This window comes from Chiloscyllium plagiosum, unplaced genomic scaffold (genome assembly GCF_037043375.1).
Source record: "Chiloscyllium plagiosum isolate Xiang-an unplaced genomic scaffold, Cpla_swu_hap1 HiC_scaffold_8, whole genome shotgun sequence".
NCBI lineage: Eukaryota > Metazoa > Chordata > Chondrichthyes > Orectolobiformes > Hemiscylliidae > Chiloscyllium > Chiloscyllium plagiosum.
In genome coordinates, this window is record NW_028270146.1 from 46,236,616 (window position 1) to 46,254,527 (window position 17,912).

A 17,912-nucleotide genomic window follows, 5' to 3' on the forward strand; every position below is an offset into this window, starting at 1 on the left:
ATGATATTTGTCTGCATTGTGGTAGGATGTTTTGGTGGATTATTTTTCAAATGTCATACTACGTTAATTACTATTCTGAGTTCTAAATCAAGCCAAAGTTCAAGGTAACAACCAGTAATCATCCACTAACAAAACATGTATTCATAAACAGCCAAATTAGCTCAAGCTCACCTTTGGCTAATGAGCAGGATTTTAAAAAATCAACGACTAAAACAAAGGTTGAATATCTGCTTACTAGGGTTTACTTCTTGGAATGGACTTGACAGCTAAGTATATCAGCAGGAAAATGATTAGACTGGACACTATTGTTTACAAAAATTAAGAGATGGTTGTATCATAAATTTTCAAAAATTTTATGTGAAATTTCATGCAGACTAATTCCAAAGAATGAACCAAGTAGAATCCAAGTCAAATGAGGACACAGAGGTAGATATAATGGTCAGTCGATGAACCACACATCTCTTCTCAAATTAGGAACAAAACCACAAAACCCTCAGAATATGATATTGTTCCTCTCAACAGAAGAAAGTAGAAATATGATGCAATAAACTTTGGTCATGTTCTGTGCAGAACGATGACTGTCTAAAGCTAACTAAACTGTTAGCAAAACCATTACCAATGGCTTCATTTTTATCACTCTGTTAACTTCACACTCTAACGTCTTAGCTAACATGTCACACAGATGAATCCAGGATTTAATGAGGGGCCACTTGCTGGCACTAAAATGCTGGTGGGACCATAGTTTCACACCTAGTGGCAAAACAATATAGACGTTCTGCCCAATTTCACTGTGGATATTGTGTGGTGCAAAAGTGTTAGCCCTTTTAAGAAAAAAACTTTTCCAAAAACAAATTAATTAGAATAATGACTCAAAATAACTACCAAAACAGCACTATTGATGAGTCAGGAGCTTTTTTTATAAAATGAAGTGCTCCTCTCTACCTATCTGATTGCAAACATTTTGTTGGAGCCTCAATATTTCACTACATGTTATTCTCTTGTTCCTAATGTGACCAGTGATCATAGTTAACCTTTAAATCTTGAAGTCTTACTTGGATAATAAAAGAGATCATTTTCAAACTCATAATGTTTGATGTCATCCATCCTATTAACTTTAGCAGAAAACTTGTATTTGTATAGCACTCTTGATAATCTTGAGAATGTCACAAAACATTTTACAGCTAATGAGGCAATTTTGAAGTGTAGTCATAGAGTCATAGAGATGTACAGCACAGAAACAGACCCTTCGGTCCAACTCGTCTATGCCGACCAGTTATCCCAATCCAATCTAGTCCCACCTGCCAGCACCCGGTCCATATCCCTCCAAACCCTTCCTATTCATATACCCATCCAAATGCCTCTTAATTGTTGCAATTGTACCAGCCTCCACCACTTCCTCTGGCAGCTCATTCCATACACGTACCACCCTCTGCGTGAAAAAGTTGCCCCTTAGGTCTCTTTTATATCTTTCCTCTCTCACCCTAAACCTATGTCCTCTAGTTCTGGACTCCCCGACCCCAGGGAAGAGACTTTGTCTATTTACCCTATCCCTACTCCTCATGATTTTATAAACCTCTATAAGGTCACTCCTCAGCCTCCGATGCTCCAGGGAAAACAGCCCTAGCCCATTGACTGTTTTAATATAGGAAACTATAATTGGATAGAGGAGATGGATGAAAGAGCAATGCTCAATAATTTCAATTGTGAAAATGCAATGATAACAGCAATCCAGGGAATTTACTTTCTAATTGATAGTTTGCTTAAAGCAACATTCTCGGTCATCGGCTATGAAATTCCTCATTTCCTGTCTCTCAGGAGTGCTCACACTCTTTCCTTATCAGTCCTCTTCAATTCAACCATCTAATGTTCAAATTCACTAATTAAAGCTGTGTAAAACTACTTCATGATTACAACAGATTACTTAAATTTAAGACAATTGTTCTAATAAATATCAGTTTTTTGTGCCTTAAAGGTTTAGAGTGGGATCTCTGACCAAGGTGCACATTTCAAGGGTAGTCATGATTTGGAGGTGCCAGTATTGGACTGAGGTGGACAAAGTTAAAAATCATACAATATGGGTATATATATACAATGCTCCCGTTCCTTTGTTTGGGAGCTTTGCGCTGAACATAGCTGTTCTGCATTCTGTTTTTTTTGGTTTTTCTTTGCTTTTCTTTCTCTTCTGATATATTAGTTAATTACTTATTTATTGGTGTTGCTTTGCACAGTGTTAGGATTTGTTTTGTATTATAGGGTAGGTTAGTAGTTAGTAGGTAAATATATTTACAAAAAAAAATCACACAACACCAGGTTATAGTCCAACAGGTTTATTTAGAGGCATTAGCTTTTGAAGCACTGCTTCTTTGAAAGCTAGTGTCTTGAAATAAACCTGTTGGACTATAACCTGGCGTTGTGTGATTTTTAACTTTCAGGGGTAGGTTGTGCTAGACATTATATTGGTGCCAGTATTATTGCAGTCATGGTAAATTTCTACTGGCAGTATGCGAAGATGAAATTGAAAGTCACAATAGTCCAACCTCATTATAGAGAGATAGCTGGTGGTGAGTTTAGCCTGATGGTCACCACGTCTCAGGCCAGGGGCGAAGTTGAGAAAACGGGATCTTTATGGTGATTTCAGTTGGTACAGGAATTGAACCTAAGCTGTAGGAGTAACTCTGCATAGTAAATCAGCCAAGAAACATCATGATGATGCAAGCAATGCTACTGTGGAGTTCAACGTTCTTGTTAACATGTTTTTAACCTTGCACATTGGACACTTGTTAGGCAGCAGGAAGGACAGCTGACCAGTACTATTTAAAGGTAGCACCAACAATGAAAGTTAGTTGCTGGTTGAATTCTTCAGACTGTTGCTATGACTTTTGATACTTTCTATTGTTGTTCAAGTTAAAAAGCCTACAGGGTGTGGTGACAAGTTCTCAACGACTTTTTGCTGACTTCAAGGTTACCGCACAAACCAATTGTTTCCAGATAGGAGCAGAGCATTCCCCGTGATAAATACCATGGATTAGATAATGAATAAAGGTCATGCAAGAGAAATACTCAATAAATCTCAACAAAGAACAGGGTGCAAAATATTTGTATTGCAGCAAGAATATGCTCACTGAAGTCTGGCACTTGCAGCATCCATAACTATCACTTCAAAGCAAGGACTCTATTGCCAGTGGCAGTGAAGATGATGACCTCTCATCCATTTGTGTCCCTCCAACCTCGAACAAGAGATATTTACAACACCTCATAGCTTTATCATCGGCTGTTAGTGAGACCCTCAATGGGCAATTGGAAACACAGGTGATGTTAATGTTGGTGGTTAGTAGGTGAAGAGGGTCACAGGTAACTTGGTGGTGGAAAAAGCTATTTAGCTGTATGTAACAGAATTTCCGATACAAAAAAAATTAATAAACTGAAGAGAGCTCACTATGTCAGCTCAGTTGATAGCTCTCTCACACTCAAATCACAACACTGTGTTCAAATCCCACTCCAGCGTGGAGCACAAATGCCTATGTGGGCAAATGACCATGGGCCTAAAATTGGACATTCGCTCACAATCAGAGAAATCAGGCCTGACAGAAAATTGATCAAGCTAAATTAAGTAGCAACCAATAGCTATTGGCAGCTATCACCAAGGCTTCTTCAATAGTACCTTCCAAACCTGTCATTTCTGCAACATAGAGAACAGCAAATATATGGGGACAACACCATCTGGAAGTTCCCCTCCAAGCCACACAACCAGCCTAACTTGAAGTTCTATCACTGTTCATTCACTGTCAAATTCCTGAAACTCCTTTCTGAACAGCACTGTGAGTGTACCTGAACTATAGGACTATAGCAGTTCATGAGAAGGTGCTGGTGTGCCTCTTTCAGGGGCAATTAGAGATAAGCAATGGAATGTGGTGTAGCCATCAATGCCCTTGCCCTGTTAACAAATAAAGAAAATACAGCAAGCGCATTATGTAGAGTGGCAGTGATTGGGGAACAAATACTGTTGAATTGAATTTATTGTCACATGTACCGAGGCACAGTGAAAAGCTTTGTCCTGTTAACAATACAGGCAGATCACATAGTTAGGTAGCACAGATGAGTAAATAATTGGTATACAGTTGCAAAAACAAAAACTCAGGTACAGGTAAAGGTTAAGAGCTTGTGAGTCCATTCAGTATTCTAACAACAAGTAGGGTAGAAACTATTATGAAACCGGCTGGTGCGTGTGTGCAGGCATCTGTACTTTCTCCCCGAAGGTGGAGGTTGTAGAGAAGCATTGCCAGGGTGGGATGGATCTTTGAGAATGCTGGTAGCCTTTCCTTGACAGCAGGCTTGGTAGATGGGTTCTATAGATGAGAGGTTGGCCTGTGTGATTTCCAGGCCGAGTTCACCACTGTCTGTAACCATCTCCGATCTTGAATGATACAGTTGCCGTACCAGGTAGTGATACATCCAGACAGAATGCTGTCAATGGCGCACCTATAAAAGCTGGCAAGGGTATTCACCATCATGCCAAATTTCTTGAGCTGCCTGAGGAAGAAGAGACATTGTTGGGCCTTTGTAACCAGTGTGTCCACATGAAGAGTTCAAGATGACCACTTTCAGGAGCTTGGTACTCTCCACTCGTTCCACCTGTACTGTTAATGTGTAGGGGGGGGCATGAGTAACATCCCGCCAAAAGTCAATAATGAGTTCCTTGGTTTTGCTGGCATTGAGAGCTAGGTTGTTCTCAATGCACCATTTTTCCAGTCTTCCACCTCCCATCTGTCGTCTGTTTCATTGCCATCTGAGATTCGACCGACTATGTTGGTGTCATCAGCGAATTTGTAAATGGCATTAGTCTGGTATTTGGTGATGCAGTCTTGGGTATACAGTGAGTACAGTAGGGGGCTGAGTACACACCCCTGGGGGGCTCCAGTGTTGAGTGTTAGTGAGGATGTAATATTGTCCCCAATCTTCACTGATTATGGCCTGTGGATCAGGAAACTGAGGATCCAGTTGCAGAGAGTGGGGCTTAGTCCGAGCTCACTAAGTTTGGTAATCAGTCTCAAGGGGATAATAGTGTTGAAGGCTGAACTGTAATCAATAAATTAGATTCTTACGTAGTTGTTCTTGGTGTCAAGGTGTTCTAGGGAGGAGTGAAGGGCAAGTGGTATGGCATCTGACGTGGATTTGTTGGTCCAATACGCAAATTGGAGTGGGTCAAGAGTAGTAAGGAGGCTGGAGTCGATTAATGCTCTGACCAGCCTTTCAAAGCACTTCATGACCACCAAATGATAGTCATTGAAACAAGCTGCATGAGCCTGCTTAGGCACAGGGATGATGTTGGCCCTCTTGAAACAGACAGGGGCAATGGCCTGCTGCAGGGAGAGGTTGAAGATATCCGAGAAGGCCTCTGCCAGTTGAAGTGTGCATGCTCTGAGTGCACACCTGGTACTCCATTTGGTCCCATTGCTTTCCTTGGATTCACAAAAAGGAAAACTGATCTGACCTCTGATACAATGACTGTTGGAATAGGTTTATCAGGACTTGAGGACAAACATCTGATGAAGAAGCAGCACTCTGAAAGCTAGTTGTTGGACTACAACCTGGTGTTGTGTGAATTTTAACTTTGTACATTCCAGGTCCAACATTAATACCTCCAAATCATAAAATGCCAGGGCATAGTAGACTATGGAGCAAGTGCAGATAAATGGGATTCATGTATCTTGGTGTTTTTTGTTGGCATAGACATGGTGGGCTGAGGGGCTTGTTTCTATGCTGTATGACTCTATAACTTGATTATAATGATGTCATTGGCTATTTTGGATGGAAAACCATTTACTCTAAGCTTGCTGCCTGTACAATATACATCCCCGTATTAAAGCTCCTGCTATTTAACACTTCAGCCTCCAGGTCCTCCTTGGAATGTAACAGCGCCCACATCAATCCAGGAAATGATGGTTTTATATCCTGTTCTTGAATAACTTAAAATACATTTCCAAATTAGCAGTTTCCAAATCATTTGAAATCTCATATATTCTATTGTGATAAGAAAAACATATTAGGCAAAAGTGAGGACTGCAAATACTGGAAATCAGAGTCTAGATTAGAGTGGTGCTGGAAAAGCACAGCAAGTCAGGCAGCATCCGAGGAGCAGGAAAATCGATGTTTTGGGCAAAAGCTCTTCATCAAGAATCAGTTTGCCAAGAAAAACATATTGTCAATTCCTTTCAAGGCTGAGTAGCAGAGATTCCCCAATATCTTAAAACTCTACCATTAGAAATCACAGCTCCTTACTACATTGTTTTTAGTACTTGAATGCCTCCTTTATGATCAGATTTGGAACAGTTTTACAGAACATTGTACAGACTGACCACAAGTTCCTCATATTTGTAATTTAGCACTTTGACTTTATAGTTCCCTATTCTATGGCCTTATGATTGTTACTGTGCGCTGATTGAATACACTGAGTATTAAGTCAAAAACTCTTAGGTTTCTTTCAATTTCACTGGTAGTCATTTCAAAACCCATTCTCAAAGCATCTGAGCATATTTTTCCTCCCAGTGCTACACTTTACAATCAATCACATTAAAATTCTTTAATTATTCTGTTTAATTTGATTTTAAAAAGCAATGCCTCAAGCATATAAAAGGTACATTATATTTCCATTTCTATTTTTGATTTTCTCCAGTGCTCCAACCCACATAAAGCAAACTACTCGTATAATTAAACATATCATTCCACGGGTCATATACTTTGATAGACAAAAGAAGAAAACAGAAAACTAATGGACAATTTAGTAAGTGAAGGTTCCCAGATATTCCTTCCCAATTCCTGGAAATAATCAACCAATTTCTAGGAAACCATGGTGACTGGTGTTTGGTACATGTAATGACCATGGACAAGGTTTCTTCAGTGTATGTTAAAATTAATATTAATTTCTGATCATGCATAAGTATTGTACAGCTGTGGTGTATACAGGGCTGGATTTAATGGGATCCGCTTCAGAAAATAATTCAGGAAAATAAAAATACATAGCCTTCACATAGATGATGGTGGTTTTGTTTATGTACAGGTTGATGGAATCAGGGGTGGGACGGAGTAAGCATAAAAGTAGTCAAGCCCTGTTTTTCTTTTCAATTAAAGACCTCAGATCAGTTGGGGAAGGTTAACATAATTATGATAATTATTTTCCCAAATATGCACTTGAATATGACGGAATATTGTGATAAATACATCTAGGTTTTTCTAATGACCTTTCAAAATTTACAAACTTATGAATGAATCTAAATAAATCTCATGTATTCTATTGTGATAAGAAAAACATATTAGGCAAAAGTGAGGACTGCAAATGCTGGAAATCAGAGTCTAGATCAGAGTGGTGCTGGAAAAGCACAGCAAGTCAGGCAGCATCCGAGGAGCAGGAAAATCGATGTTTTAGGCAAAAGCCCTTCATTAGGAATCAGTTTGCCAAGAAAAACATATTGTCAATTCTTTTCAAGGCTGAATAGCAGAGATTCCCCAATATCTTAAAACTGTATCTAAGAATGCAAAACTGCAACATGTACTACAATATAAGGTACAGGGAAATCTTACAGCCATTACTACATATTTTCATAATATTTTCACATCCCATCTACGTAAGGTTGTTACTTTTCAAATCAATTTTATAATGATAAACTATGTTGATCAAAGTGAGCAGTGAGCACAACCAGGATATTAGAGAGAAATTAGATCCTCGACTCTAAGTCAGAATGAAGTTAATGTCAAGAGTTAAGATTGGAATGCAGTCAATAATAAATCGAGGTAGAGTCAAAGACAAGCCCAAATTGATAAAGTAATATTGTGTTATGAAGATAAATCCAGGGATTAGGGAACGCAGTTGAGAGGAATAGCAAAGCTTATGAGAAAGTTTCAAAGTAATTGCAAAGAACGACGGCAAAGAGCATCTATTCTATATCGCTGCTTGCAGTGTATTTTCAAAGAAATAACTCATTAGATGTATTATTTTCACACTTTTAAATGCATTGATCAAGAAAACAGTAAAATGACAATTAATTTAGCCTTTAAAAATAATACTTTTTAACAAATGCTGTGTCTTGCTGATATAAACACATAGGCATTTCCCTTTAAAGCTCTGTGCTGTAAACGTTTACAATCTGGGATGTTTAGACTTTGTTCCTTTTATGGTGTTCAAATGAAATAAACATTTCATTCCTTTTTCATTTGTCAAACCCTGTTCCATTTTTGGAACATTTTGTTCCTCAGGTCATAGTTGGATAATTGTTCTATGGTTGAATGGGACAGAGCTCAATTTGAATGAACTTTGTTTGATTGCATTAAATATCCAAATTACCCTTTATACTGCTGTCGAGAGAATGTCCCTCTTTTAACTTTACATGGTGTATTTGCATGTTTAACTAGGTGGAAAACCTTGGAGTGAACCTACTAGGTTTTGAAGTTCTGGTCTGCTGTCATACACATGTTAATTTTTAACAATTTAGGAAGCAAATGCTCTTTTAATTTTAAAAATGCAACTGTTTCAAATCATTTTCTGTACATTTTATCAATAAATAATCCTAAGCAAAATTGGAGTCATAGATAAAACACACAATATTCTGAAAAAAAACCCACAATTGGACGATTTGCAATACTTTGTTGCTAAATTGTTGCCACAGTGAAAGTTGTAAATAAATTTAAAGTTATTAAAACAAATGGTTAATTTTCCAGCAAAAAAAAGTTCAAACTAAGTTGCACAAAATAAATCCAAGTGCATGAAGTTACAAAATGTCATCTGCAGTATATCATCTAAATAACATGAACTTATATTTAAAAGCACCACAGTCTGTACTGGTTTAAAAATATCCTCCAATGAAGAACTGGATTCTATTTATTTTTGGTGCCTTGGTGTGGGTGTACTTAATATGTCATTGCACTGAAACTACTGTCATTTGGTGGCAGAATGAACCATTTCATGCTGCCACATAATTATAAACGAGATACCTAAAATGTGCATTCAGCATGGTTCTGCATCCAGAATCTTGTTAATGCACAAGGGGAGAAATTACCTCACAAAACACACACTAAAACTGCATCAACCACTTGCACTCATTGAGGATATAATGTGGTTACAAAAAGGCACAAAGATACTTAAAAGATATGTGTAAATATACATATTTACATTTTCAAAATAAGCATGTAGATTAGATACACTTTTATCTGTTAAGGGAATGTATTTTATCTTATGGTAATCATACTGGATGTAGGAGATTAAAATTAGTGAAATAACAGTGTTGGCTCCTTGGATGCCACATTAATACTACCTCTTCAATGGCTCATTACAAGTGACTCAACAAAGCAATCAAACACGGAATAGAATATTAGTCAATATATGAAGCCTTAGAAAACTCAATTCCTTTATGAACTATGGAACATTGTTCTAAGGTATGATATAATATTTTTACAAGTTTTAACGAAACAAATGCCACTGGTTCACTGGATCAAGATTAGTAAATGCAACAACATGACAATGGCAATGGGAGCCCAACTGTGCTGTCAAATTATTTTATGTATTCTGACGCTCAAATGCCATGCCTACCACATTCCTGCATGTGCAAATGCATCCCTTTGACACAGAAAAGTGAGATGCTGGAAATATACAGCAAGTCGAGCAGTATCTATGGAGAAGAATATAGGTAACAGGTGGAATCCACCATTGGCAGTGGGTGTCACTGGTGTCTTTGCTGGAGAGCCAGTGAGAGACCGATGCTGCTTTTTCTAAGAAAAACTGTGGAATCCTTTGCTGATCAGGCAGTGTCAAGGACATCGGTGAGTCTTCATCTGGATCTGAGCCCCCTGGGACAAAGCAGTCAGACGAATGAGCTACCAGAAGCTCCAGTGCTCGACAGTGCCATAGGGAAGGTGTGGCTGCTGCTGGAACAGCATCCTCAGAGTCCCTGGGCAATCCTCAGGGTAGCTTTCTTTTAAATCAACTGTCCAGATGCATACACCTCTGCAGCAGATGGCACTTGTATCCAGCCCTCCTGGTCCAGAGATTGAGACACTGCCAATGTACCACAAGGGCCCTTTCAGTCATCAAAGTAATGAGCTGGGAGAAACCATCTTCAGATGCTTCATCAATGACTTTTCTACACAACCTCAGGAGTTGGGGAATTAATTGACATTTGCACAATGCTTATTAATATTCATAGCTCCTCAGATACCAAAGCAGTCCACATCAATATGCAGCAAGACCTGAACAACATTTAGGCTTGGTCTGATAAGTGAAAATAAACATTTACACCTGACTAATGGGGTTACTACTGACCAGAAACTAAACTGGACTAGCCATAAAATACTGTGGCTATATAAACAGGTTAGAGGCTGAGAATTCTGCAACAGGTAATGGAGTCTTTTCCACTTGCCTGGATGAGTGTAGCTCCAACAATACTTAGGAAGGTTGACACCATCCAGGTCAAAGCAGTCCACTTTATTGGCACCCATCTCATGTTATCAACGTTAATTCGCTCCACCACTGATACATAGTGTAAGCACTGTCTATGCAACAATTCACTGAGACTTCTTAGACAGATCTGATAACCCCACGACATCTAACACGTAGAAAGACAAGGGCAGAAGATATGTGGAAACACTGCCATCTGGAAGATTCTCACCAAGCCATACACCATCCTGAACTGGAACTTTCCCTTTCCCTTTCTTACAATACTGTATCTTACTTCCTACACCACACGGATATGGTAGCTGAAGGTGGCAACTCACCACCACAAGTGTTAGCGGGGATGAGCAGTTAAAGATTGGCCAAGGCCTGAGGGCTGGGTAGCTCACCACCCCATCTACTTAAATGCCCTCTCGCCTCACCAGTCCAGTAGAACAAGACTCTGGCTAAAATCTCAGGTGTGTAAAGTTAACCACAGACACTGTTTAACCTGCAGTTTCATTTAAACTTTTTCTGGTTTTATTTCACATTCCCACCATCCAAAGTACTTTGCTTTCGACCTTGCTCTCAAGTACTGTATGCATTTAGAGAATTGTGTAACAATTTTTTGTTTCCTGTCTTACTCTATAGCGAATGTGCAGTCTGATTTTTGAGTACAAGACAATCTTCCAACACTAATGTCATCAAAGCTATCATTCTAGGCATGACTCCAGAATGGTTTGTCTCTCTCCTGATACAAAGGTCAAGTGGTAGAGAACTTTACAATAAATGCAGTGTGAGAAACATTAGAGTATGTTAGGGAATAATATCAATGTGTGCAAACACTGTGAAAGCTAGATAGATGGACATTTGAATAGAGAAGAGTAAGGCTAATGAAGGACTGAATCTTACATGGTTTTGGCCAAATACAAGTTGTTTTGAGTTTTTGAGGGATTCTTGCCAAAAGGCCCAGTGATATTTTTCACCGTACGAGATGATTAGTTAAATGCAAACAATATTCAGAGTTATAGAGAAAAGGCAGGAGAATGGCACTAAGTCATAATTCTCATTGAGAAAGTTAGTGTAGGTATGATGGGCAGAACCCCTTCATTCTGCACCATAGCAATTCTCTATTTGTATATCTTTATGACTTCATAACTTACTTTCCAGGTAGAAAATTTCTGTATATACAGCCAAAATGATACAGATTTTCAAAATCTACACTTGAAAACAGTAAAATTACAGATTTAAAGGAATTTATGCTAAGAACCATTTTTAAAATGATATTTAAGACTATCTTTTGTCTAAGACAAGACAATAATTTATAAAGTTTGTCCCAAATTATCTCTGGAAATGACAGCTCAATGACTATATGACAGGAAATATATGTTACTGACGAATGCTCATAATTCCTACATGGTAAATTCTATTCAGCTTCAATCAGAGCTAATGTCCAGAAGGAAAAATTAGAAAGCAAATGAAATTGTAGCACTGTCATGGGCTTCCCATTTAGGAGTTACAGTGCAGGACTGATAGAGTCTTGTAAACAAAACACTGGCTTGCCCTTTTGATCACAAAAAGCACAAGATGTGAATGTGTAAAGACGATAATAATTTAGAGACAATATTCTTGTGTGATATTAGTACCAAATCTAAATAATACAATACGAATTTCTTTGATATTTTATAGAAGGAATGCAGTCATTTAACATAAAGTAGTTAACTCTATTCTTAAACTTGCCAGCAAATCTAACAGCATGTAGTACACATAGAGAGACACAAACTTCCAACTCTACAGTAATTTATAATGATACACTTAATCTCTCAAAATTGCATTCTGTATTCTCCCATTGTTTAATAGTGCTTTAAACTGAACTTGTCCATGCCTGAACTATTCAGGTCACGAAAATTTCAACTAAGATATTTGCTTTGTAGTGAATTAATTTAATTCAAGTGGGGTACTTCAGCAAAGGCAAACAGAAAAGTCAACTTGGATTTCCGTTGCTGACGCTACACCACAGTGGTCCTCATTGGGCAGGGCCCAGTGCGGTTGTTGGGCAAAGTCAGAATCAGGCTTAGCTGAGATACTGCCAATAACAAATATGGTTCTGATACGCACTGTCTGGCCTCATGCAGGGATAGGCAACTGGGTATGGTACAAATGGCTACCTATATCTGCAGAACCAAATCCAGTATGTAATTCAAAGGACAAAGAAATAAATACTGAGGCACAGAAGAGCTGGAGGCATTATTCTGTCCACTTTTATTTTACTTGGCTATTTAACAATTTATTCCCCTCTGGTGTCCATTCACTTGCTCCAAATGCATTCTCTTCTATTAATTTTGCTTTAAATAAGTTTTCATTCAAACATGTCCATACATCTGTTCCTCTGCTTCATTGAATTTTCACCTTTTTACTTTTCTACTTCATTTGCTTCTTTTCAGCTACTTGTAGCTTTCCATGCCTCATGTCAGCAGGAATAGTCGTAAGGTCCAAAATTATCAGTAAGCACTTACGACCTGACCTTGTGTCTAACAGCTGCCAGATATCATTGTCTGTTATTTATTATACATTATCCCACTTTAAAAATTGATTTGCTTACTATTAAAGTCACTCATACTTCACAAATTGATGTGTATTAAAATATAAAATGCATTATTTTAAAATATAAATGGGATGATTTTGCTTTTAAGGACTGTATACCTTCCATTACGCATGAAATTATAGGAATGAGAGCATAATTGAAAAAAATAATGTGTTTTCACATTCTGAATGATCATTATTGGAACTCTGGGGGTACATAGGAACATGACACTCAGGAACAGAAGTAGTCCATTCCACTCTTGAAGCCTGCTCCACATTCAGGAAGATCAAGTTGTGGTTTCAAACACCACTTTCTTGTCTGCCACTTTAACTCTTGAATCTCTTGTCTGTTAAAAATCTATCTCAGTCTTGCATGAATACAATGGTCAAAATCTTCCCAATACCTAAACAATGGAAAATGGCAAAAAAAACTGAGAGAACTACATGAAATTATTTCCCAATGACGAGAGCAAAAACGTAGCTCTTTCCAACCAAGTGTTAAACAGTGATATGAGATTCTCACTAGAGAGCTGTGCAAGTCCTATTTTCATGTGTTAAAATACATTAATATCTACGTTATGCAGTTATCCATTCTCCCACTTGTTGGATAGAAACTAGATGATTACAATTCCCAACATGAAAGTCAGAGTAGTAACCTAGCGACTCCAGCTCACCACTTACTCTTTCAGCCCTCTGTCAATCACCAACATCTCATGGCACATTCTATGAACAGTAACTACATGCTTCCCCAAACCCCACCTTCAAGGACCCAGTCAGCAAAGTCAATTTACTTCCGCTCAACATGTCTGACACAATTAGCAGGTTCCATTCCGGGTGGCCATGGACTGCCAACACTTGACCTGGCTGGACTTTTAAGAATATTATCAATACCAGGAAGCCCAGGAGGTCCCAGCAGGGATTGCTATTTCTGGCTGCAGCAAGTGAAAGGATACAAGGGGTGTGCTACTGGGATTGGTGCTTCATAAAATAATCCCTTATCACAGCAATGTGTCAAGTGAACTTTTCATGAGCTGCTTCGAAATTAATTATATTTTTCAAGTGAGGAAATTGCAACTCTTCTAAATATGGTCTCACAAATGCCCTATACAGATGCAATAAAACTTTCTGGCTTTTATTTTCCATTATCTTTCCAATAAAAGCCAACATATGGCAAGCAATATTTGCAGCATACAAGTGCCAGGCAATGTCCATCTTCAAGAATCTGACCATCTCTCATTAAGATTCAATAGTATCACAATCACTAGATCCCCTACTATCAACATCCTGGAGGATAGCATTGACCAGAAACTGAACTTATCCAGCCACATAAATACAATGGCTACAAGAGCTGGAGGGACTGGGAATTTGGTGGCAATTAACTCACTTCCTGCCTCCCAAGAGCCTATCCACCATCTTCAAGATGCAAGTCAGGAGTGTGATGGACTACTCTCCACTTGCCTAGGTTAGTGTACTCAGGAAGCTCCATAAAGCTGTCTACTCAATCGGTACCCCAATCACTGCTCTCTATATGCACTCCATTCAGTTCCAAATGCACTGTGCCAGCAGTGTGCATAAAATACTAAATGCACTGCAGCAATTCATTAAGCCTTCTTCAAGAGCTCATCACAAACTTGCAACATTTACCATCTCTAAGGACAAGGGCATCAGATACATGGGAATCACCACCTCCAAATCCCAAACCACAATGACATCGCCATTCTGAACTGTCCCTAGGTTCAAATCCTGGAACTCCCTTATAACACTACTATGACAGTATCTACACCACAGGGTAAAAGGCAACTCACTGCCATGGGCAATTAAGGATGGGCAATTAGCGATTAATCGCCGAACCAGCGAAGTCCATATCCCACGATACACATTTTAAAATAACGACGTACTTCGATATGTTACTCAGTATAATTTGCAATATTTAAATAAATTCGATAATCTTTTTTTCAATTAAAGTAACTTTTTCAAAAATAATTTCTATCCCAGTGTAGTGATTTTATACAATATAGGAACAAATTACTGCAGATGCTGGAGGTCACAGAGGATCAGACAGCGTCCATGGAGAGAGAGAGCAAGCGAACGTTTCGAATCTAGATGACTCCATCAGAGCTCTGTAGTGAAATCTTCAGTTGGGTTTTTACACCTAACTTTCACATTGCAAAAGCTCGTAATTTGAAAAATCACAAATATATACATTAAATCATAAAACTGATCTTTATGTTGATTTTTTTTAAAAAGTAGGAAACGAAAATCTCAGCAATAGTTCTGTTTCGAAAATGATGGGTTTTTTTCGCGTTTATAAACATATATAGCTGCAGCACAAGGGAGGTCTCCAGAACAACTATTTAGTGACAGATGTCAGGCAGCTTTGCCAAGCCAATAACAGTAGATCCCTACATCTGTCCGTCAACACTTGTCATTATGAATCAATTTTAAGTATTGTTACTCAGTTCCGGAAAATACGAACGACGAGACAGCTATGCAGCTGAGCGGTATGTTGTAGACTGAAGTTATGTCATTGCTACTGTCTGGCTCCTCCTTGGTCAAAACCAACATGCTTCCCTATCATTCCATCTCCCGAAACAACCACAGGACTACCTTGTTACTGTATACGACCTTTGGCCTTCTAACTTCATTCAAGTGTGCCATTAAAAACAATCACTAGGAAGAACGATATTTATTTAACGTTTAATGATGAGCCAGGTTGAATTTTGAAATCCCAAGCCCATAGCTGGGGGCAGATGGCACATTGCAACGACAAGGATGCTTGAGGAAAGGTTCTGGTGATTGCCAGTTTGGGGACAGAATGCACCGATAAAACAGCACCGGGTAGCTAGCTGTACTGATGTTAAAACATCTGTGCCGCTGATCGAGACCAAACAACCCCAAAATGCACTGGCAGCCTGGAGCACTGGAAATCACCCAGGAGACAAACAGCAGCCGCTACTGGACAGAGCAACCTCTGGAGCTCTGATTGCAGGACACAGAGCAGAAATCCGTTTGTACAACAAAAAACCCAACATTAACGCAATCTCCTCTCGGCAATTCTAAATAAGCCCATTCTGAAAGCGTAACTGCTAAATCATGATTGCATTGACTCTTTTTTTAAATTTGGAATGCAAGATGAAACAGACGGGTTTTTTTTAACAATCCTACCTCATTTCCAGAAGAATATATTATGTTTATATACAGGAGCTGTTTATTTTGGTTTTCCACCCACAGGGCTGGGAGAGCTGGTTGCCACGGTGCTGCCTGTGGAGTCTGTCTGCTCAGTGTTGACACGGGCTGAGTCCAGCTGTCAGCTCCTGCCGCCGCGCACCCTCAGTCTGTCCTCCTGCCTGCCTGCCCGCCCGCCCGAGGCTCGCTCTCCACCAATTATTCCTGCTACGATTTACTTCACGTCCCCCCCCCCCTCCTCCACTCCCCACACCCCCACCTCAATGTGGATTTGTTCTCCCCCCCCGTTCGGTTTTTATTCGCTTGTTCTCTCGCCCTTCTTCCTCCGCCTATTGCTTGCCCTGACATCCTCCTCGCATTGCCACATCTGCTGTCGCCGGCCTCCTCACGTTCCGCAGCTGCTGAGTTGCCATATTATTTTATTCTCTCCCTCCCTCCCCTTCTCTCCTCCTTTTTCCTACTCTTCCAATCTGGGACTCGGCTCCACAATGCATCCGCGCGCAGACTTCCGCCTGCAGACTGCTCCGAGGTAGACGCAGCCCTGACTGGGAGACGGTGGGAGGGGTGGGGGGAATTTGCTGCAGAAAGGGAGGAGGAATGAGGCTTCTGTACCACTCGCCCCCCCCCCCCCCCCCAACAAGACTGGGAAACAGTGCAGGAGCTGGGTGGGTGGTGGCATTACCTGCTGCAGGAAAAGAAAAGCAGCGGCGCTTCTTGTGAGGAGACACCAGAGATAGGAAATATAATGCACCTTCAGTTGGTTAAGAAAGAAAACTGATGTCGCCCTCAAACGGGAGAATGAAGATGACAACAATCTGAACATAGCCCAGATGTTGTTGAAAAGACATGGCAGTATCTGAAAACAGAGGCTAATATTTGGATACACCTGAGATGATTTGAAGACATTATGTTGCTCAGTTTCCCTACCTTTACCCGAACACGTTCATCAATCATTTTAAAGTTTAACTTCTAATACCATTAATAAAAAAATCATCTTTAACGTCCACACTACTCATTGACAAACTTCAGAATCCTATCGTTTCCCTGAAATCTCAAAATGTTAGTGATATCAGCAGCGTTGTTTCTCGCCCCAGTCAGTGAAATAGAAAGCGTGGTCTGATTTGAGATGATGCTGAGGGAGGTTCAGTTAATAGCAATAGGGGATTGAAAGAGTGTCCACTGACGGTGGGGTTTTGATTCTAGGGTTTGAAATATTAGAAGAAACAAAGACATGTGTTAGCCAACATGTGGGAAAGTGAGGACTGCAGATGCTGGAGATCAGAGTCGAGAGTGTGGAATTCCTGATGAAGGGCTTGTGCTCGACACGTCGATGCTCCCGCTTATCGGATGTTGCCTGACCAGCTGTGCTTTTCCAGCATCACACTCTCGACGCTAGCCAACATATCCCATGAAATAAGTTAAAAGAGAGAGTCAGAGAGTATACTAATCTGAAGACGAAAGTAAAAATCCCCCGTCCAGTCTAACGCGCAGGAACACAGCAAACGTCCCAAAGAAAGGAGTGATGTGAGTGTGTGTGAGGAAATGAGTCATGATGTTTTAGATATAGGTGATCTGGAAAACAGAATAATGAAGAATTCTGTTGTAAATGGGTCTGAAAGGGTTAATGATTGATACAATTCACTCTGATGAAACAGAAAGACTCGGTAAGATGAGAGGAGGTGGTAGGAGATAAACCTGGAGCTAATTTTCCCATCAGTCTTTGCAG

General features: G+C 39.6%; 1 protein-coding gene across 1 annotated transcript in view; it reads right to left on the minus strand.

Moving 5' to 3' along the window:
• Positions 1-16,631, minus strand: part of LOC122553525 (ena/VASP-like protein) — a 283,915-nt gene extending 267,284 nt beyond the window's left edge. The window contains exon 1 of the mRNA XM_087989777.1: positions 16,446-16,631. Within this exon, the coding sequence (XP_087845903.1) occupies positions 16,446-16,534 (89 nt within the window). The 5' untranslated portion in view covers positions 16,535-16,631. The remainder of the gene's footprint in view (positions 1-16,445) is intronic.
• Positions 16,632-17,912: the final 1,281 nt, after the last annotated feature.